Raw genomic sequence first — 22,900 nt, forward strand, 5'->3', positions numbered from 1 at the left:
TTTCACAACAAGTTGCTAGACCCCATGGTTGAGAAGTTATGCATGAAGCAGGGCCACAACCAGGGTTTTTGGTTTAGCAGGGCACAATTTTTTGTGGGGCACCAACTATGGTTATATTTTAAACACCTGGAGTCTGTCATCCCCCTCCCCCCCCCCAAATGCAGACTTTAAGCCCACCATTTTATTTCCAAACTAACTGCTTCTAAAGCTGTTAGGGAAGGGGAGGAGAAATATGAGTAATTATTATTATTCCCTACTAGGGCTAATAGTAGTTGGGGGTAGAGATTGTATTGCAGAAATGGTATAATGGGATGGGGGAAAGTTTTCCCTCCCCAGGGCCTGTGACCCTGATCTGAAGACTACCCACTTGCAGCTGCTTTTTACTATTCAAGCACATGTTCAGAAATCTAATCAAAGACCCCCTAAGTGACAAAGTTTGGCAATCCCACCTGGAATCTGATGGTGTTGAGGCAGCACGGAACTAGAGGGCCCTTGCCGGCTTGGGGACGGTTTGCAAGATGAAGTGAGGCAGGCACAGACAGGTTAGAGAGACCAGCGGCGTTTGATTGGAGGACAGTGCATGCCTGCTTTAGCTGGGATTGGATATGGGCGGCTGGGCCAGGAACTTGAACAGGCAGCATCTTACATGAGAGAGCATCCAGTGGTGGTGATGAGGAGTGTGAGAACTTGGAACTTCCATTGCTAGTTGGAAGCTGGGCAGTAAGTGGTGGAGCTCCGTCCTTTGCATTGGAGTTAAAGTGGCAAGGTAAGGACCCTGCGGGCCCCTTCATAGCTATGGGCCTGGCAGGAAGGTACATGCAAAATGCCTAATGTTTAATAAGTCAGGGGAACTGTAGAACTTCTAACAGTCAGAGGGTGGGGCAAAAGACAATGTGGAACTCCCTCTTTACCCTTCACAATAACAGGGAAAATAAATTATGCTGATTAAGAAAATACCTGCAGATGACAGCTTTTCCACAGAATTTGGATTTCCTTGGCACTGAATATTGCTTTTTCCCCCCTTCTGGCAAGGAGTACATATAGTAAATCATAGGAGTGCAAGAACCGTCCCTTGCATGCTGACCATGTTGTTTCCGTATCAGCCTTGGAACACTAAAGAAAATGGAGCAGGGGTCTCCAGGTGCTGGGGAAAAATAAAAACAATTTACAAAGTGTCTTCTAAGAGCATTTCATAGTTCTCATTCCAATAATCCTACCACTCTGCAAGGTGGGCCAGAGGATGCTGAGCTTGAGCACCTTTATCCACAATGCTACTCTTCTTAGCTCCCATGAAGTAGCAGAAGTTGGTTGCAAACTGTTTTGCTGACTTGGTTTCCATCTCACACTAATAGGCTGCACTATTAATATTGCCAAGGAAAAAGCTTTGTCTGATGTGGGCCATTGGTTGCCATTGTCAGATCCAAGCTCTGTCAATGGAGCTATTTTTGACATGATGCATGGATTATACAATGGATTAGGGAAAAGACAAAGGAAGGAAGGAAGTTAACCAACAGAAAAGGAAGCCTCAACCAACAGAAAAAGGTTGGGAAGTATTTCAGGTCATGTGAAGTCTGCCTTTCAGCACTTTTGAGGTGGACAATTCTTCAAAGGAGAAAGCATTTCAGGGTGCAACTTTATTGGGCCAAGCAAAAGGGCCATCAGACTAGACTGAAGATGTAGCTGCTTTCTAAGAGGAAGGAAGTGATCCAGTGCGTTTAGTACAAAGGATATCAGTACGCTGCTCTGCTTCATTTCTCAACACACACCCTGACCTAGGCTAGCCTGATCTCATCAAATCTTGGAAGCTAAACAGGATCGGCCCTGATCAGTTTTCAGATGGGAAATCACCAAGAAAGTCCAGGGTGGCTACACAGAGGCAAGCAATGGCAAACCACTCCTGAATGTTCTCTTGCCTTGAAAACCCTACAGGTTCACCGTAAGTTAGCTGTAACTTGATAGCACCTTTCACCACCTTTGTTACTTTCAAGCTGTCACTAGACTCCCTTTTTGTGAAAATTTCAGCAAAAGACCACATCACACCAACTCCAGTGTTCCAGTTTAAACAACAAATAAACGCCAAACATTACAATTAAGAAAGGGAGAAGTAACAGAAATCACAACTTCCTACCCCCCCCCCCCAATTTTGTATTATCTTTTGGAAAATGCACAGGACAGATGCCTAAACTGTGCTTGAGGAAGATCTCTGGAAATCACTCCAAGTAGAAGAGCAAAAGCTTCTCTTCCGAGTTGCCCCAAACCATTTGCAGTCATGTGAGAACGCATTGTGCACAGTGGGTTGAAATACACAAAATAAAGGCATGAATCATTGATTCCAATAGAGTTAAGAGCATCTTTCCCAATCGGACTGTAAAAAGCTTAACTTTAGCTGGATTGGGCCTTATGCCATTATTTTAAGATCAGCAACTTCTCAGGCAAAGCAGTGAACTCACATCTGCTTTAAATGTCTCCAAATGAATGAGAGAAAATAGAAACTATTAGAAAGTTAAAATGTTAGAGGTTTAGAAAGTTCTTAAAATGTTGTTCATGCATCACTTCACCAGTCCAAAAACAAAAACACAAGATCCCCCCGCCCAAGGAACACAGGTGCGTCTGGTCCCATTATTCCTACCCAAAGACTAGGAGGAAACGTAAAACAAAGTAGGGGGCCTGTATTCAGGAGTGCTATCAGCCAGGAAATAGACGCAAGAGGGATCTTTCTGTGTTGTTGTATCTGTTGAAGGGATCTTTGACTCTTGAAAGCTTCTACCTTGAAATTGATCCATAAGGTGCTGCTTGAACTGCAATCTGGCTGCTGTATGGCAGACCAACATGGCTACTCTCTGAAACTGATTTTTGTAAGATGATGGATACTTATGTTTGTTCCAGTTTCTATTTGACTCCATTCTGCTGGCTGGGATTAAAAAAAAAAAAGCCACATTGCATGTCTCATCTTCTGTTCCATTGGCACTTAAGATGAAGTTGTATCTGTGGTTAGGTCTCTTGCCATGGTGCAAAATTTCCCTCTTTCCCCAGCAATCTCCCATAACATGTGATGGAAGGGTTGTAAGTGCCCCTCGGTGCCACCAAGGGAGGAAACCTGGCAGCCTGGCGCTTGCACAGACCAAATGTCTACCTTCCAAAAAGTTCTGGGGGGGTGATGAGAATTGCTAGCTTTGAACATTAGAAACATTTATCCACAAAATTATCTCAAACCCACAACAGCTGGATGTTGCCTACTGGTGGTTGTTTTTTGTACATTTTGCTCCATTCTTTCAAACTCTACTTTTTCAACCAATTTGGGTTTCTTAATGGGGAAGCAAAGACTAAGGATTCCAGCAGCAAAAACCACACAAACACACTCATAGCTGGTCTCTCTTATGTATAGTCCCTTGGGAATAAGCCCCACTGAGGTCAGTGAGTCTTCTTTCTTCTTAAATACGCAGGAGGTAGTGGCAGCTGCAAGCACCGACAGCTTTAAGAGGAGACTGGATAAACATATGGAGCAGAGATCCATCAGTGGCTATTAGCCATAAGGTATAGCTGGAACAGACGGAATAGCTGGAAAGCCTGCAGCAGACGTGGACTATTGCACCCTTCTTAAATCTTCGTTCGCGAAGCCAAGCCGAGAGAGATAGCTGGAACACTCTGTGTGGGGCAGTGATGCTCTGTATTTTTGCTGCTTTGAGGGGCAACAGTGGGAGGACTTCTGGAGTTCTGGCCCCACTGGTGGATTTCCTGATAGCACTTGGTTTTGGGCCACTGAGTGTCATAAGAGTGTTGGAGAGGATGGGCCACTGGCCTGAACCAACATGGCTTCTCTTATTTTTTTAAGATTGGGTTGCAAATCTAATTATTAGTTCACACCAAGGCCTAATGGGGGTAAAAGGCCCTGATGAGCTTCTCAGGATGCTTAAGGGTTGCAGTAACAGGTGGTACACCTTGAAAGCTGAATATGTACCAGTCTCTGCCAATGAGCCATCTACATGCCATTCATCACAAGTATATTATGAAAATGATCTGCAGGAAGCTATCTCAACCCCACTCCCTCCTCTGGTTTCCATATTGTGAAGTTGTACTGGGTCCATAGTGTGTTTTTTTGAAGACTTACCACATGAAGTAACTTTCATTTGGTTTTCTAGCACACAACAGTGCATGAAGTCAGGACAGATGCTAACAACTTCCAAACGAGAGTTTTGGAATCTAGTTCCATCAGGTCAGAATCCCCCAAATTAGCTTTTAAAAGCAGGTGCATCTTGGCCTTGCTGATATAGTTATTTTTCTTCAGGAAGTATATGAACATTTTGATAGCTATGTAGATATAAAAAATGTTTAAAGATTATTTTTTTCCTGGAGTAAAACCAATTTATTTTGATGTTTTGCAGACAGATTTTTATGTGCAGTTATATTAAGCATATGGGAGATCTCAATATAACCATTTGGTAGTGGTTATATTAAGATATTATCCTATCTTGTTTCAGCCTAATCCCTTGAAGCAAATTGCTGCAACTTTGGCTGCAGCGAAGTATTCATTAAATCATTCATCTGTGCCGGCTTCCACAGTACCCCCAACTAAAAAAAAAGAAAGAATCCAGCATTCTTTGTAAACTCATAAGTCAATCAAGCTTCCACAGACTGAAATGTCTGGTAAGCTCCTTGTAACAGTTATGACAGTTCATTGATGATAACTGGAGGGAAAGTCTAGTATGACAGCATGTCTTTAAAAGAACAGAGGTATTTGTGCTATTTTATACAATGAACCACAGGTATGGGTCTTTTGAGTCCAAAAAATAGCAGAATGTTTTAAGGAATAGCATAGTTGGCTTTGGTAACTGCCTAGAAGTCACTACTTAGGCCCTGCACTATTTATCCCTGGTCCTAAGAGGTGAAGTTGATGAGCAGCAGGGACAGAGCCTTTTCTGTGGTGGTGCCTCAGTTTGGAGTTCTCTCCCTCAGCTTTTTGCCTCATGTGCAACCCATCTGGGTTTAGGCAATGGATGGACACTTTGTTTTTGAAGTGTTTTGAAATTATGTTCACAGAGTTTCACATAGGCTGCTTCAGGAGCTGCCCAGATGAGAGTTTTCAAGCAGGATATAAAACTTTTAAAAGACATGAACAGCACATAAACAGTGTTCGTGGTGTAAAGCCTTAAATCTGCAGGCTCACACAGTGGATATACACAGAAGCTGACAAGTTTGTTTCTCACATGGCACATATCAAGTGCGAACAAAATGTACTTCTGTTTAAACACTCATACATATATCTGGGAATTGCAAAGGGGGGGTTGGCAGCTATGTGCAGCTGTTACTTCACATGCAGCTGTTACTTCACATGTGTCCTTAAAACACCTATCAAGGTATACCTGGAAACCCTAATCAGTCTAAGGACCTCTGCCCAAGATATTACCCCCCCCCCCACAACTTATAGTGACCCTGTAGGATTTTTAAGCCAAGAGACATTCAGAGGTGGCTTGCCAGTGTCTGCCTTTACTTAGCTATCCCAGTCTACCATAAGGCAAATCGGCATACATTACCAAGTGATGAAGCCCACACAAGACCCAACTGTTTCACTGCCCCAAATTATAGCTGTTTTACTTTTTCAATACAAGAACCAAACCAAATCTAGCTGTACTGCACGACATGCTTATTTGTCCAGTGCCCCTTTACATACCTTGGAGAATGCAGGAATGGCAGAACCTCCAGAGAATGCTGTGCTCACTTCGTTCAAATGAGATGGATGTCAGTTTCCATAATGCACCCAATTACTTTTATGAATATTTCCCTTTTTAGCACCATAATGGCTACAGTCAGACTATTAGGATTGCAATTAACATCCGCTATCCATTAGCTTTATCTTGGCTGTATCAGCACAGCCAAGCCAACATTTTTGTTCCTGCACTAGCCCAAGGGATCCTCTCAGTAGACTGTACAATTTTTAAAAAGTAGGTAAACCCAAAATAGCTCCTTAATTTCACAAAGGTTAGAGAAGCATGGTTTATAGTTCTATAAATTAGTCTTGTCTACTTTAAAAAGTACAAGGGAACAGATTTTACTCAGACAAATACATTCCTTTGAAATGTTAGGAACAACCCCCTCCCCCCTCCACACACAAACAAACACATTGCTTTGCTAGCAGTGTTCCAAGACAAAGTCACCCTTTGGAGGCCAATACAGCAATCGTTCTGGTAAGAAAAAGGAACATTTATTAGTACCCAAATGACACAATATTTAACTGTTATAAACGTATTTTCTTCTACAGACAATATAGCTCAGAATGGCAAAAGGTACAAACTTTAGCAGCAAAACATTTAAAAATAAACTTACTTACAGTCCTTTCAAGTATATATAGCAAGCTGCTTACCTAGCCTTACTAACAGCTAGCAATCTCCAACAAACTTTAAAAAAAATGTAAACATATTAGGCTAACACATAAACATACAAAGCAGTAATGAACATAAACTCCATTTATCACATGCCAGGTTAATCAAAAGAGTACCCAAAGTATTAATTCCTAATTTTAGCTACAAACAACTCTTGACTTCATTAGTTACAAGTTCCTAGACAGGGCAGAAGGAGCCCCTCGACAAGCTGTCCCTTGATAACACCAAGTAGTATCTAAGATTTATAGCAGCCGAGCTAACCACTACTTAAACCCCAGCCCTCCACCTTCTACACTCCCCAGTTCTCCTGCTGAAAAGGGTGCCAAACCCCTCTCTCTTTAAGAAGCAGAGGCAATTCAATCTCCAGACTAGGAGAAGCAGGGAGTTATTTTGGCCTTTCTACATAACATCTGCAGGGCTTAGAGCCACAGCCATAAGAGCCCCTGACACAGGCTTTATCCTAGAAAAGGAAAGACTCTGTTGCCTTTCCGGACGTTGGAAGCCATGTCAAACCAAAGAAAGTTGATCTCCTTTTTGTCTCAAGGATTTCATGCTATTCCTACATGCAAAGTACACAGAAATAGGCTTCTGAGAAGGAGGATACAGCCTTGTGAATGTGCAGTTAAAAATATAATTAACTTCAGTAGATGAACTCTATCGCTAAGTGGTGCCTTGCAAGTTCAGTCACAGTTGCAAAGTGCTTTAGAACTACATCAGTTAAAGCAGGGCTTCCTCTATGGATATATTTCATGGTGCTTCTCTGTGCTATTGCAGATTTCTAATGAAATAAAGACACAGGATTTGGAGCACTTTGTGCATTGCTAATCTGGAGTTCAAGGCATGGAATAAAAGCAAATATCAATAAACTCAGCATATTCCTGAGAGTCTTAAAATTGAGAAGATTGCTTAATTGGCACTCCCTCCTGCTAACAGAAATATGCCAATTAAAAGGATTCTACTATACTCATTAAAGGATTAGAGAGCATTAATGTCATACTAACCCTCTGCTACATTATCTTTATTTCTGCTGCTCTAAGAATATTTTATGAACACAGTGAATACGAGAATACAGATCTTCAAAACGACATTAAGTACCCAGCATCTTATACACAGAACTTCATGAGAAACCAAAACACAGGTTAAAACCATAGCAAACACACCATTAAAATATCATGTTCATGTATCTAGTAACTTGTCCTCTTACAGTATGTTCTTACTAAGCAAAAGGCTGTAACCAGCCATTTCCTTGTTAAAATTCAAACACATGAAGAAGAACAAGCAGGGATGTCATTTGAGAAGAATGCCTTTAAAAAAAAAAAGCTTCTACGTTATATTGTACACTCCTGGTTCCAATCAATTCATGTTGGTTGTTAAAGAAGTTTCAGTTTTATCTGAAAGTCTGCTCATTTCCTGTATTTTATTGCTCATCTTTGCAACCCAGAAACAATTTCCCTGCACAAATTCATGTGTGTGGCTTTCTAAAGCTGATTAGGCAGTGTTCCTCTAAAGAGACATCTAACCAAATAAAATCTTTAAAACATCCCCCTCCCCGCCCCATGATATACAGTTAAATTCTGATGGTGGCATTTAATAATAGAGGGGAAAGAATGGCATCAAGTGCCCTTAGTAAATACCCAGGTGTTGCCCACCACTTACATATACATATTCCCCTCAACATTCCTGTTGTACAAAGCCAGGAAAATAAATAGGAAATATCTAATAAAGTCAGCTGCTCTAAGAAATGTTTATTCAGTGTGGTAAATTCTGAAAGTTTTTTTTTAAAATTGAAGTCAAGACAAAGCATATGCTTGATTAGCCAGAGAATCCCCAGAGAAGCTGGGAACTCTCACTAGACTAGAACTGCGATGGAAAGCACTGGGAGGTGGAGATGGGAATGTAAGAAACCGTAGGGAAGGTCATTACTTCAGAATGGGAAAATAAGATTAAGTATCTGATGCAAACCACTCCAGAGGATCTCAAACCACATTGGACATTGCAGAGTTCATTAGATGTGTCTTACCAACTCCAGCTTGCGGGGGAGGGGGAGGAGAAAGACAGGGTGGGTGGGAACTGAAGAGCTGGGTTAAAGGACAGAGGGTGAGGTATATATCCAAACAGAATTATTTATTGCACTGAGTTTTTGAAGATTCCTCGTGCAGAACCAAATTTTAAAAATCCAGATAACCTGATTACTGAGGGAGTTTAGGGAACAGGCATGCATACTTTTACAGGTAGATACAGACAGTAGCCTTAGTTAATTCTTACAAGAAGAAGAAAAACTTCATTCACAGCAAAGTGCATGCCAGCTCAACAGCATTTCACAAGCTTGAGATGACATATTTTAAATAGTTTGAGAGAGATCCATTGGCTTAATTATAATTATGTCATCAAAGATAAGATGATGTTTTGGAGAGAAGAACAGTCATGCCCATCTAAAGGTTTTCCATCATTTAAAGGGGGGAGGGGTAGAGAAACCACTGATTTGTATGTTTGTTGATAAATCTGGTTTACACTTCAGCTCTGACAAGCAGAACAGAACTTTTGAGAGGGGAGAAAAAGAATTGTCTTCTTAAAATAAATAAATAAATCTTTTCGTTCTAGTCTCAACATCCTTGAACCTTAACTACATTACAAAAAGTGTTTCCACCCATTCTGCTGAAAGTTGGTGATCAGCAATGACGCTGTAAATGTGACGTACGAAACATCCCTCTCTCTTGAAGTGAAAGCAAACGTCAGCATTATCCCTGCAACTGCAACCGAGATCTAACCTCTTTGACCGATTTCTGCCTCGGAGCAGGAACTGGCTTTGTAGAAGAGACAGGAGTTTCTTCGTCAGCAGAGGTACCTTTCCAGCAAGAAACTGATATGCGAGGAGCCACAACAGGTCTCTGCAAAGGAGGCAAGGAAATCTGCCCAGAATCAAATGAACAGATCCTATGTGCAAGAGGAGAATTATTCTCAATGTTCTCCTTGTTCAATTGAGCGGGTGGTATTTGTGCTGCTGAGGCATATGGTGGCTTATCAGATGGTGGGAGAGGCGCTCGTCTTTTGGTGCCTTTGCTTCCACTAGGGTTGACAGTTTCTTTGCTAGCGCCTGGAAGTGTGTTCTTCTGCACAACCATCTGGTGAGAACCATCAAACATAGCAGACCATGGAGGGGACAAACATTCTTCATATTGGCCAACCTGGAACTTGCCATTTGTTTCCTCTTTTTTTTGTTGCACTATGTCAATTAATCCTTCATGTTTTACTGGGGAGTCAATACCTAGTAACATTTTAAGACACAACATAAAATTCTTATTAATGGGATATTTGGCTGTAATGTTACTCCCAGAGCTTAAACTATATACACTACAACCAGGCCTCAGATTCAGCAGGAGCTCACAGGAGCACAGCTCCTGAACCTTTCTGATGGTTCCCCCTCCTCCTCCCCACCTACCTACCTTGTCCATTGAATAGTAGGTGCAGCTACATAACAATCCCTGGATTAGGAGAGTAGCCAGCCAGCCAGCCAGCAGGGGCTTTACCATGCCCCCCAGCAGCCCTCATTAACCCCTGGAGAAGCCCAAACCATCCTTTCTCCTAGGAGCACTTTCTTGGGAGTAAGCCCCATTGAGTAGACCTGCTTAGGGTTGCTGTTGCTTACATCCTCTCCTACAAGACCACTGGAAATTCCCATACTTTCCACCCACTATAATACCATGAAACACTAAGCAACAAGGCACACTATAAACTATCATGATGACTAATAAACTCATGTTTTTACTGTTCACTGTATAATAGGTTTCACTATGTGGAATTCAATCAAGTTATTGTCCATTCTTCACACCGCAAAAGCAGGAGGCTAAAAGCATTGTGGATTTTCAGAAATTTGTAATTAATTCATAGCATTAATTGGGGAGGTTATATTTTATACCATTATTTTTCTGAATCTATTCTTTCTGAATCTGATACTTTCATTTGGATGCTCATAAATGCCGCTTATAATTTGATGTCTTTAAAAAGACTATAATGCACCTTTCACAGTTTGCATCTGGCTGTTGCTTGTAGATACTGAGATATCACTGAACTATAATCAACAGGGCAGAAGTTATGTCAAAAAAGTTCTCTAGTAGTTGCCAAGTAAATATCTGGAGGACTCCAGACAACCAAAACTAAGAGCTCTAAACTATACAATCAGCAAGATCAGGCGGCAGTTTGTCACAGATGTGTGCGTGCATGTACATTTCTGGATATTAACAGAAGTTTTTTAAAAAATACGTGCATGCAGAAATTATTTACGGTACTTCATTTCAACCCATTATTCTCTCCAATGGGGACCAGAAGTAGTTCACAATGCTCTTCTCTATGCAATCCAACACCTGAGAAGAAGGCTGGACTAGCTGTCTGCATGCAGAGAGGGATGTTCTTAATAAAAAGCACTGTAACATTACATTCCTGGACCTGGAGACCAAAGTGGCACACTCCTAGGAGGGTTCTACTCTGTCTCATTCGATACATGCAATTTGGCTCCAGATCTTTTCTTCAAGTGTTTTCATGACTGTTCTATGCAAGCTAACAACTCTAAATATATTGTCTAGTGCCCACCAGCACACACAGAAAAAAACATGACACCAGTGCTCAGCAGTAGCTGATTATAGCTCATAATCAGTTTGGTCAGAACAGAAGATGATTTTAGTTAGTTATTCAATGTTCTTTTCTCTCTCTCTCTCTCTCTCCTGAGATACCAACAAGAGAGCGCTATTTGGACACAGATGCTGGGCACCGATCTTATCCAAGCCTCACTGAAAAAGGCAGGATGTTAACACAAAAATAGATGCAGACTCTACAGAGCTGATGCAGAAGATGGCCATTAGGTTGTAGTTCAGTGCCTCGTTCAATGCCCTGCTACCTCCACTTACACATATCTTGATAAACTGAAGTTGCCTCTTTTGTTAAGAACAATGGTGGTTTCAGTGGTGACATAATCTCAATTTTCATGAATTCTTCACAACACTGTTTCCACTGACCTGAAAAAAAATCAGAAAGCAATTAGCGGAACTGAAAATGTCCTACTTTTAAAAGAATACTATAATTATAAGCAGTTCACACAATTATTATCTGACAATAATGGACAATTGTTTCATAAATACTGTAGCTCAATTCCACCAGATTGCTGGCAGACTATTGTGCCACCAGTTCTAAGGCAAGTATGGAGCTTTTGACATCTGCAGGGATAAAGAGAGCTGAGATTTCTCTAATGTCTAGTGTGGGATTTGAATAATCAGTTCTCATAACTTGGCCAAGCCTGTTTTTATGATTTATACCTTAATGGCATTACTTTCACATATCTGACAACCATTGATTTATTTTATTACAAATAACTATTTTGGGGAAAGAAGGGGGCAACTGAAGCAAAACACAGAAAGGCTCTGCCAAGTAGTAGTATGAGATGAGTAATAAATAAATCCCTTCATTTCATTACATACTACTGAAACATTCCGTAATGAATAGTTTCCCTCTAAGCCCCCACAACATTAAGAGCACAAAGGAATCAAGGATCCGGATAGGGGGAAGTTTAAATGTTTCTTGCTCTTCCCTTGCAGAATATGCCAGCTACTGTAATAGGAAAAAGAGTTCTTTTTTCTCCTGGCAAATGGCAAGCTCGTTATGCCCTGCCAGCTCAAAATGTTCAGCACATTCTTTGAACTTGCATAGGTGTCCCTGCACAAGAGCAGGCACAGCTACTTACTGAAATCATAGAAGTGCTGCCAAAAAGCTTCTGTCCACTTAGAAAGGTCTTCCCGGTCTTCAACTGCAAAAATGTGAGTCACAGCTTCCCCGGCCTCGGGGTTGATAATACAAAAGTTTTTGGCTTTTTTCTGGCAATCTTTATCCACAGAACGAATTCTGGTTTCCTAGACATTGTTATATATACATTGTATATATATACACACACACACACACACACACACACACAGAGAAAGAGAGAGTGAAATAATGCGCACACACCACCACCACCACCCCGAACAAGGAAACACAAGTCTGAAGTTACTCAACAGTCATCAATAAGGCTATTTTTCAATCCAAAGGTTTTTATTTTTAAGGTACTTAGGTCATTAATTTGGTTTTACAGGCATAATAAGACTAAAACAATAGTACAGTTATATTACGTACATATAATGGAGCTCATTATAAGCAACTTTTATCTAAAGCACAGGTGGAAAATAGTTTTGATGCCATTGCAAATAATTGCTTTTAGAGAATGGAGGCATGTTTCATATTCTAGAGTTATAAGACTAGAGTAACAGAAATAACTCACTGCCAATTTAAGTGCTATATGCTGTTGAAAAAACAGGTTTCCTACCTGTAACTGATGATCTTCAAGTGGTCATGTGTGCAGTCACACTGATGGGAGTAGGCGCCAGCGCCGACCTCGATCGGTAAACTTCAAAAGCTGTGGATTTCCGCGCCGACGTCCCAGTGCGCATGCCCGGCAGCCCCCACCGCGCATGCTCACCGGGACAGGAGCGGACATCCCGCCAGTTCCTTCTGGCCGCCGCGTCAGCCCCTCAGGAGGGACCGTCAGCAGCGGGGAAGGCGGGCGGGTAGTGTGACTGCACAGATGACCACTCGAAGATCATCAGTTACAGGTAGGAAACCTGTTTATCTTCTTCGTGGTCTCTGTGCATCACACTGATGGGAGATTAGCAAGCTCAAGCCTACCTGGAGGCGGGTGCGACGGTCCATCACGAGGAGATCGACTGCAGCACAGCGCGGCCCACGGAGGAAGCTTGTCTCCGCCTCAGATCCAACGCGTAGTGTGACACGAAGGTATGTGGCGATGCCCACGTGGCAGCTTTACATATGTCCTGCAGGGGCACCCCCTTCAAGAAGGCAGCCGAGGTTGCCACCGCTCGCGTGGAGTGAGCTCGGAGTGGGCCAGGGAGAGGCATCTTGCTGAGCAGATAGCACAGGTGGATCGTCCCCATGATCCATTTGGACAATCGCTGTGAGGATATCCGCTGACCCGCGGAGGGCCCGGCATATGAAACGAACAGTCCAGGGCCCTTCCGCGACGGGTTCGTGCGATGGAGGTAGAAGGACAACGCCCGTTTCACGTCCAGAGCGTGCAGGCGGCGTTCATCGTCGTTGGCCGGTGACGGAAAATAGACCGGCAGAAAGATTTCTGAGTGTAGGTGAAACGGTGAGATCACCTTTGGCAGGAACTTGATATCAGGGCGGAGCATCACCCCGTCCGCCGAGAAAATGAGGTAGGGGGCATCGCAGCGTAGTGCCGCCAGTTCTCCCACCCTCCTAGCAGATGTGATGGCCACTAGGAAAGCTGTTTTCCATGCCAATAGGTGTGGAGAGCAGGAGGCCATTGGCTCGAAGGGTTTCCCCGTTAGGGCCCTCAGGACCAGGGACAGGTCCCAGGCTGGAGCGGGGTTGCGTACCGCCGGGTACAGTCTCGCCATGCCCTTAAGGAACCTCTTGGTGTCCGGGTGCGTGAATACCGACCGACCCCCTATGTGATCGTGCTGCGCGGAAATGGCTGCCAGATAGACACGCACCGATGACTGGGCCAGGCCCCTGTCAAGTAATGCAATCAGGAAGTCAAAGATTACAGGCAGTCCCGCTCTGATGGGTTGTGTAGAGCGACCTGACGCAAAGTCAGCAAACTTCGCCCACTTGGCCGCATACGACTTCCTTGTAGAGGATTTTCTAGAGTTCAACATGACAAACTGTGCCCTGTCGGAGATCACAGGCGCCAGGCAGTCAGCCGGAGATGCGGAACATCGTGATGTAAAACCCGTCCCTGGTGGGAAAGCAGGAGGTCCGGGGCCTGTGGGAACTGATGAAACCTCTCCTTGGACAGGCGCAGGACCAGGGGGAACCAGTGCTGTCTCGGCCACCACGGGGTCACCAGGATCCCCTTTGGACACTCCCGTAAGAGTTTCTGCACGACTTTGGTAAGCAACGGGATGGGTGGGAACAGGTACACCGTGTGGTGAGTCCAGGGTATCAGGAGGCCATCTCCGAGGGCCAAGGGATCTGCTCCCCCCCTGCAGCAGAACAGGCCACACTTTGCATTGTGTCTGGTGGCAAAAACGTCCAACTCCGGGGTCCCCCACTTCTGGAAGACCGGGTCCAGAAATTCCCAGTTCATCTCCCAGTCGTGGGATAGGGCTCCCCCGCGGCTGAGGAAATCCGCCTGCACATTCTTCATGCCGGGCAGATGTGCAGCTTGCAGGAAGACCCCCAGCGACCTGCACAGCTCCCAGATCCTGATGGCCAGCTGGCAGAGGCTGCAGGACACTGTCCCCCCTTGTCTGTTGATGTATGCCACCGCCGTGGTATTGTCGGTCATCACCGCTACCGACTGTCCCAACAGGAGGGCTTGAAAAGAGAAGATGGCATGGAAGATGGCCAGTAGTTCCAGCAGGTTGATATGTTGCTGACTGTGGTGAGACGGCCACCTGTCTCCGACACATACTCCTCCCATGTGGACTCCCCACCCCCACAGGGATGCGTCCGTCGTGATCGTTAGAGCGGGCGCTGGCTTGTGGAAGGGCGCCCCTTCCCCTAGGCGCTGCCTCTGTCCCCACCACTTCAGGGAGTCCAGAACATCCTGAGGTACCGTTAGGAGATGGGAGAGCGGCTCCCGGTTGCACTTGAAGCTTCGCAGGAACCAGAGCTGCAGTGTCCGCATCATCAGTCTTGCGAAGGGGAGCACCGCCGTGGTGGCTGCCATGAGTCCTAGAAGCCTCTGGACCTTCCTCGCAGAGACCACCGGATTCCGCTGAAAGGCCGCTACCATCTGGACAATGGCGTCTGCGCGATCGGGAGGGAGAAACGCCCTGCACTCTTGCGTATCCAGTATAGCCCCTATGAATTGCACCCGTTGTGCAGGCTGGAGACGGGACTTCTTTTGATTGATCTGGAGGCCCAGCTCTTCCACCAGGGCTAGGGTGATCTCTATGTGCCGCAGCAACGACTCCCTGGTCTCCGCCACCAGGAGCCAGTCGTCGATGTATGGGAAAAGCGTTATCCCCTGCAGCCGCAGGTGTGCGGCTATCACCACCATAGCCTTGGTGAACACTCGCGGGGCCGTGCATAGCCCGAACGGCAGAGCCCTGTATTGGAAGTGTTCTTCCCCGACTGTGAAACGAAGGAATTGCCGGTGGAAGGGGTGAATTGATATGTGAAAGTACGCGTCTTTCAGATCGAGCGTGGCCATCCAGTCCCCTGGTCCCAGTAGCGGGAGGATATACGGCAAAGTTGTCATCCTGAACTTGTCGCATCTTACGAAGAGGTTCAGGGCCCGCAAGTCCATGATGGGCCTGAGGCCCCCATCCCGTTTCGGGACTGCAAAGTATCGGGAGTAGAAGCCACGTCGCAGCTGGTGCGCGGGGACCTTTTCGATCGCATGCTTGCAGAGGAGGGAGTGTACCTCCTCCCGGAGGGTCTGCGAAGGAGGGGTGTAAACGAAGGTCGGGGTGGGTGGAGGGTCGGAGAACTCTATCCCGTAGCCCTGTTGAATAATCGACAATACCCAGCAGTCCGACGTAATGCGGGCCCAGGCAGGGAAAAAACGTGCCAGTCGGATGAGGTCCGAGTCCACAGGGCCACCCAGGGGTGGAAGGCAGTCAAAGGCCCTGTTTCTGTTTGGATCCCTTCTGCCTGGATGTCTGAGCAGGAGGAGAATATTTGGGCTTTTGCTGGTACTGGGGCCGAGTAAACGCCGACTGTTTGGAACGCCACTGTCTTTCGGGTGATTTCGAGTAGGGCTTCTTGTGCCACGTCTTTGGCTACTGCCTTTTGGTTGGAGTATGAGGGCTTGACACTCCCAAGTTCCTTGATGTCTTTATGCTTTTATCCAGCTCTTGGAGTACTGAGTCCGTGTTAGAGCTGAACAACCCTGAGCCATCAAAAGGCAGGTCTTCCACATATGCCTGCGTGTCGTGTTGCAGTGCCGTGGACCGGAGCCAGGAGTGTCTGCGGAGGGAAATGGCCGTCGTCAATGCCTTGGCACATGTGTCTCCTGAGTGTTTTGCCGAATTAAGCTGCTGCCTTGCCAGAGTCATGCCCTCCTTTTGCAGCTTCCTCAGAGCGGTCTTTGCCTGTTGAGGGAGAGAACCGAGTATGGTGGAGACTTGGTCCCATAGGGCGTACTGATATCTGCCCATACAGGCCGCATAGTTCGCAATTTTGACTCCCAGAGAGCCTGTGGAGTACAGCCTTCTCCCCATTGCATCCAACTTCCTCCCCTCCTTATCAGGGGGCGTGGAGTGAGTCTTTTTCGCCTTCGAGGAGGAAGACACTACTACGGAATTCGGTTTGGGTTGAACGTACAGGAACTCCGCCGATGACTCCTGGATCCTGTACATATGGTCCAGCCTGCGGGAGGACACAGGCGTGGACGCCGGCTTGTCCCATGAGGACTTGGCAGTCTGTAACATAACGTTGGTGAGAGGAAGCGCTACCGCGGTGGATGTGTCCTGCTGAACTATATCAAACACCGTGTCGGTAACAACGGGTTGCGGTTGGACCGTCGGTAACGAGAGGGTTTGGGCCATTCTTTTTATCAGGTCGCCGTAGGACTTGAGATCCTCCGACGGCGAGATAGGCTGTTCCTCCGAGGTCTTCCCCGGTGGCGATGGTTCGTCCGGGGAAGATGGTCCTCCGTCGGGCGACGAACCGCCCCGCGACCTGGGGGACTCGCCCGAGGAGTCGGACAGATCCGACGGCTGCACCGGCTTCGGGGACACTGGAGCTGTCGGGGTCGACTTGGGCTTCACCGACGGGGTGACCTGCTGTTGTTCCTTCCTGCGCGGCTCTGGAGGCTTCGACGCCGACGCTGACGGGGCTTCTTGCACTGTGCGGAAGGAAGTGCGAGACCGATAGGATGTTTGGGAGGCTTGGTCCCAGTCAACTTGCCGTGGTGGCAGCCATGGATAGGGTGGTTGGGCTGGATAGGCCCCGTACAAGTACTGCCACTGTCTTTGGTCCCACGGGACCTGGGCTGGAGCTCCGCGTGGCGATTTATCTTCGTCCTTGCGGTGAGGAGATCGGGACCTGCTTGCTGAACGGTCTCGATGCCGATCACTTGGCCGAACCGACGGGCTAGATCGAGGAGTGCTTCGGCCGAGAGGGCTGCGATCGGTACCGATTCGTTGGCCCGACTCAATCTCCGAGTCTGAGTCCGAGATCACTAGTTGGGTCGACCTCGACTCCAATGGGGTGCCCGATTGGCGTATCGGGGACGCGAAGAGCTTGAGAGGAGGGACGATCAGAGCCGTAGGGTCCGCAGGAAACACCGGTGCTGAGAGCGGCGCCGATTTGTGTCTCTGCTTCTTCTCCTTCTTCGCCTTCGCCGCAGGCGCCCCTTTGTCCTCTTTGCGCCTCTTAACCGGCATCGAGGATTCCGAATTAGCCGCCAAGCCCGATCTCTTTCTAGGGCGATTGGCATCGACCGACTTCAGCGCCGACTGGTCGGACTGACCAGACGGCTGTTCGGCCTGCTCCATCGGCTGACGACGTGGAGAAAGAGCCTGCTCCATCAACGCCGCCGCAAGTCGAGCCGCCCTGTTCTTCCTGGTTTGCCGCGAAAACTTAGCGCAATGAACACAGGAGTCAGGACGGTGCCGCTCACCCAGGCACAGCAAACACAGTTTGTGCCCGTCAGGAGGGGCAATTTTACTCCCGCACGAGGAGCAGCGGCGGAAAAAAAACCCACCGTCTTTCCATATGAGGAAAGCTAGCGGCGGGAAAAAACGAAAGTAGGGAGAGGGGGCCCCGAAGGGCGGGAAAAACTACCCCGCTCTCCCGCAGCTATAACTAACTATCTACAACTATACTATAACTATAACTACAACTATCTAACTAACAACTATAGAGGAAAAAATATCCAAAGATAAAGTTCACCGACCGTGGCAGAGAAGATCGACTGATCAGCGCGGCGGTCAGAAGAGAACTGGCGGGATGTCCGCTCCTGTCCCGGTGAGCATGCGCGGTGGGGGCTGCCGGGCATGCGCACTGGGACGTCGGCGCGGAAATCCGCAGCTTTTTAAGTTTACCGATCGAGGTCGGCGCTGGCGCCTACTCCCATCAGTGTGATGCACAGAGACCACGAAGAAGATTGTATCACAATATACAGGCAAACCTTCTCAAAAAACATGACCATGTTTCTCAGTGGCATGTTCCTGAACTACTTTTCCAGATCCCATATTTTTAAAGAACACTGAAATAGGCTTAATCTTCAGGACTGGCCTTGACTGTTGTTTTCAGTACTTTTTTTGGTAGAAAAAGCCCAGCAGGAGCTCATTTGCATATTAGGCCACACCACCTGGCCTGGGAGCCATAGTGGGTTGGGCCAGCTGGAGCCCTGGCCAGCCCAGGTAGAGTTCTGCTTCTGTGGGTTCCAGCAGGAAAAAAAAGCCCTAGTTGTTTTAATCATATATAAGGACAAGTGAAAAAGCAAAGGCTTCTTAAAAAGGTAAAGGTAGTCCCCTGTGCAAGCACCAGTCGTTTCTAACTCTGGAGTGACATTTTATCACAACATTTCCATGGCAGACTTTTTACAGGGTGGTTTGCCATTGCCTTCCCCAGTCATCTACACTTTACCCTCAGCAAAGCTGGGTACTTATTTTACTGACCTCAGAAGGATAAAAGGCTGAGTCAACCATGAGCTGGCTACCTGAACCCTGCTTCCGCCAGGATCAAACTCAGGTCGTGAGCAGAGCTTGGACTGCAGTACTGCAGCTTACCACTCTGCACCATGGGGTAAAGGCTTCAAACAGTGTTTTATAAATACACCTAGACTGTTGCCTTCAAATATCTTGTAACTTTCAAAAAACTATTAACCAGTTACAAGTTTAAAACATTTTAGCTTCCTTCACTTTCATCACTTTAAATCCCACAGCTATCTGTTAAAAACAAAGATGCAATAACAATGAATAAAGCAGATATCTTGGGGAGGACCTGTAGCTCAGTGGTAGATTATCTGCTTGCCATTCCATAGGTCCCAGGTTCAATTCCCAATACCTCCAGCTAAAAAGATCATGTGGTAGGTGAGATGAAAGACCTTGAGACCTTGGAGAGTCACTTCCAGTGTAAGAAGACAATACTGACTTTACTGAGCCAAGGGTCAGTATCAATATAAGACAGTATCTTGTGTTCATTTTATTCAAGGGACACCAACTAAATCACAAGAGGTACATAAATGGCTTGTGCCAACTCCATCAACTATAAAGCTGTCCTTCAAGAAACACTGGTGCTCTGAATGATTCAGTAGCTGCAGGTCTTAAAATGTGGATTGTTATTTGAATGTTAATGTTGCTCCAGCTATAGGGGAGCCACTTTACTGTGAGATGCTCCCCATCATCTTAAATAGCATTTATGTGACCCAGCTGTGGATAAGGGACAGTACATGGACACTACTCACTTAATATGTGCCAATTATGTGATCACCTGTTCACCCTTGGTTTGGTCACCTAAGGACATGGGTTCTGCCCATGACCTCTGCTCTGCAGAGAGAAGCCCACATGATCAGACCCTGCCCGGATGGTTTAAATGACCAAATATTATCCCAGCCACACACTCATGGAAAAGGAGCTATTGTGCAGTCAAGGTAACATTTACATTCAATTAATAAGACACCTTTTGAAACTTGCAATTACAACATCATTCCAGTTTAGTGATGCCTGCTTTCATGCCTTCAAAACACACACATAGAGGGGTTGAAATCCCACACACAATTATGCATGTCCAACGTACCATTAATGTCACTGCAGGTGAACTGAACAGGACTGCAGCCTAATTTTTATCATGTCCATACCAAAATACCTGGTCACTTGCCTTATCCAACGGTTGTAATAATCAAGGATAAAAATAAGCCATCATCTCTCTCGGCACAGTGAGATGGTCATTAAATCTATCTCTGCTACAAGCCAAAAACCTACCAATAATAGAGACAGGAGGCTTCTCATTTAATCCCATTTCACTTCAAGCACGTACCGCCTTTTCTACTGCACGTCAACTCACATCAGCAAAGATTAAATACGTAACTATAAAAAGTAAGTTACATATATTGTCATGGGGGAAAAAACCCTTAGGGCTGACATTCTTTGAAAATCTGCAAAGCGTTCTTGAGAGGGTACATTTTTAAGGAGGCATTACCAGAGGAACTGCTTGAAATACAAACACAGCTGTTTGTAGCATATCTGATGAATTTGCTCATTTAAATTTTTTTCCCATTCTAAAAATAGAAGATTAAGTAATTCATCCATAAATGCTGCGTCCTATTAATGCAGGTAACCATAGATACCAGTATAAAATTAAGTCAAATAGATTTACATTTGACAGGTTAGAACTTCAAGCCACTCAGTGACACAGTGCATTTAATGCTTGCTGTGTATCTTGTACCACAAATGCATTTATAAGACAAAAAAGATTCTCAAGCAAGAGACATTTTATACCTCATTTGATTATTTAAGTGATAGAAGACGCTAACTTCAGCAGTAATAGGTTGATATCCTTCTGAAGCAGTTATACATTATGCAACAGATGGAACGTAGCCAAGGAACTGCATATTAAACGTGCTATTTAAAGGGCCCACAACCTCTCCAGCATAATACACAGATCTGCCGCTAAAGCTAAGTGTTTACACAATGCTGCATTCTCTCATCTCTGGATAAAACATTGTCCCCACCTTTGTGTACTTGATATTAAGCTTTCTTGGTCTGATTTTGGATACCAGGCCTTTTTGGGTGCTTATAACTACACAATAGCCACACAACTTATTTGATTAAACTTTTTGTTTTAGCAGTTTCTAATTTAAAGTCCTACACACTTATATGGCAACCAGTTCCCCGCGACTTTTACATCAGCTGCTACAAGGACAACTGGACAAAGGAATTGCATAGATGGACCAAGTGCATCTGCTGTTTGGTACCCTGTTGCAGCTCTTGTACTCAAATAGTATCAGAACAGTGCAAGAAGAAATTATGACAGCAGCTGCTGCACTGGTCAACTTGCCTGAAAGTGGCCTTCCAGTAACCTGCTGGAATTGGATTGGGCCTAAGTCTAGCTATGCACTACATTTATCTCTCTCTGACAGCATATAAGAAAAAACTTCCTTTGCATTCACTGCCCCAAAAATGTAAAGCTAGGCTGCCAAAAAGAGCTGTGAAATATTGGCAACAAACAAACATAAAAAATTATCTCTCTATGACCACATTCTGGCAATTTGTTACACGTTTATTTTAACATGCAACTTGTTAGGTATTATAGTTTTGTTTTCTGATGTTGTCTTTGGCTAAATGCAAGAGTTTAATAACTCAACAGTGCAACTGTATGCATCTTTAGTCCAAAAGAAGTCCCAGTTTATTCAGTGGGGTTTACTCCTAGACAGGGCTTTTTTTGAGCAGGAACACACAGGAATGCAGTTCCGGCTGGCTTGGTGTCAGGGGATGTGGCCTAATATGCAAATGAGGTTCTGCAGGGCTTTTTCTACAAAAAAAGCTTATTTGAAACAATGGTGACATCAGGGAGAATGGCCTAACATGCAAATGCGTTCCTGCTGGCTTTTTCTGCAAAAAAAAAAGCCCTGCTCCTAGATAAGTGTGCACAGGATTGCAGCCTGAATCTAAATATTGATGGTATTAGGAAAGCTCATTGGTTTTGGGCAAATCTAGAAAATTGCACCATTTTTTAAAAATGTCAGGGTCTTCAAAAAGTGGAAGTTTATAATATGATTTTGCAGTGCCTTGACACAGTGCACCATGTACCAAGATTGCTTTCAAGCATTCATGTATATTAAAGCCTGGACTGCTTACTACCCATGAGACATAGACGTAGAGGGAGAACATTTGTGCTATTTCTACATCTGACGTATAAAGCACACCCCTAACCATATGCTCTGCAAAACGCTTTTTCTTAAAAGAGTGATCCAAGTCCAGACTGTTAGGCTGGAAACTCACGTAGATGGATTCCAATGCCACTTTGGACACTAGAAAATTGACCAGAACATCTCTTATACCCCATGTACCCATTCTTCCCCAGAACCATATTTTTATAATTTTGTACTAGTTATTCTTATTGCACTAATTCAAGCTTTAAGTTATCCACTCCAATGAAATCTGTTTTAGTTCAGGACCCACTTGGAACCAATTATTTACCCAGAGTCTCTCCAGAAACATCGCTGCTAACACACACACACCTGGCATATCATTATTTGCACACAGAACTTAACAAAATAGGCATTGAATTAAAGAAAACCTACAAAAGTAACATCAGAATTCGACTTCAGTTAACTAAATGATGCCATTTTACCTTGTTGACAGGAACGGTCAAAGTGGGCTCCACTTTAGCGTCTATTTCCTCCGGTGTATAGTAACAAAAGAGCTTCCCACCTTTCAACACACAGTACAGCCTCCTCCAAGAAGTCAACTTTCCTATGATTTGCTGTAAGAAGAAGAGATGACATTTATTTTAATGACCCACATTTTCAGAAAACTAAAAAAGAACGAACCATACATACA

General features: G+C 45.1%; 1 protein-coding gene across 1 annotated transcript in view; it reads right to left on the reverse strand.

Moving 5' to 3' along the window:
• Positions 1-6,177: 6,177 nt before the first annotated feature.
• RTKN2 (rhotekin 2) overlaps positions 6,178-22,900 on the reverse strand; it is a 64,589-nt gene continuing 47,866 nt past the window's right edge. The window contains exons 8-11 of the mRNA XM_060241104.1: positions 22,692-22,823; positions 12,109-12,274; positions 11,279-11,386; positions 6,178-9,642 (exon numbers count right to left, since the gene is read on the reverse strand). Of these exons, the coding sequence (XP_060097087.1) occupies positions 9,116-9,642; positions 11,279-11,386; positions 12,109-12,274; positions 22,692-22,823 (933 nt within the window). The 3' untranslated portion in view covers positions 6,178-9,115. The remainder of the gene's footprint in view (positions 9,643-11,278; positions 11,387-12,108; positions 12,275-22,691; positions 22,824-22,900) is intronic.

This window comes from Heteronotia binoei, chromosome 6 (genome assembly GCF_032191835.1).
Source record: "Heteronotia binoei isolate CCM8104 ecotype False Entrance Well chromosome 6, APGP_CSIRO_Hbin_v1, whole genome shotgun sequence".
Classification (NCBI taxonomy): Eukaryota; Metazoa; Chordata; class Lepidosauria; order Squamata; family Gekkonidae; genus Heteronotia; species Heteronotia binoei.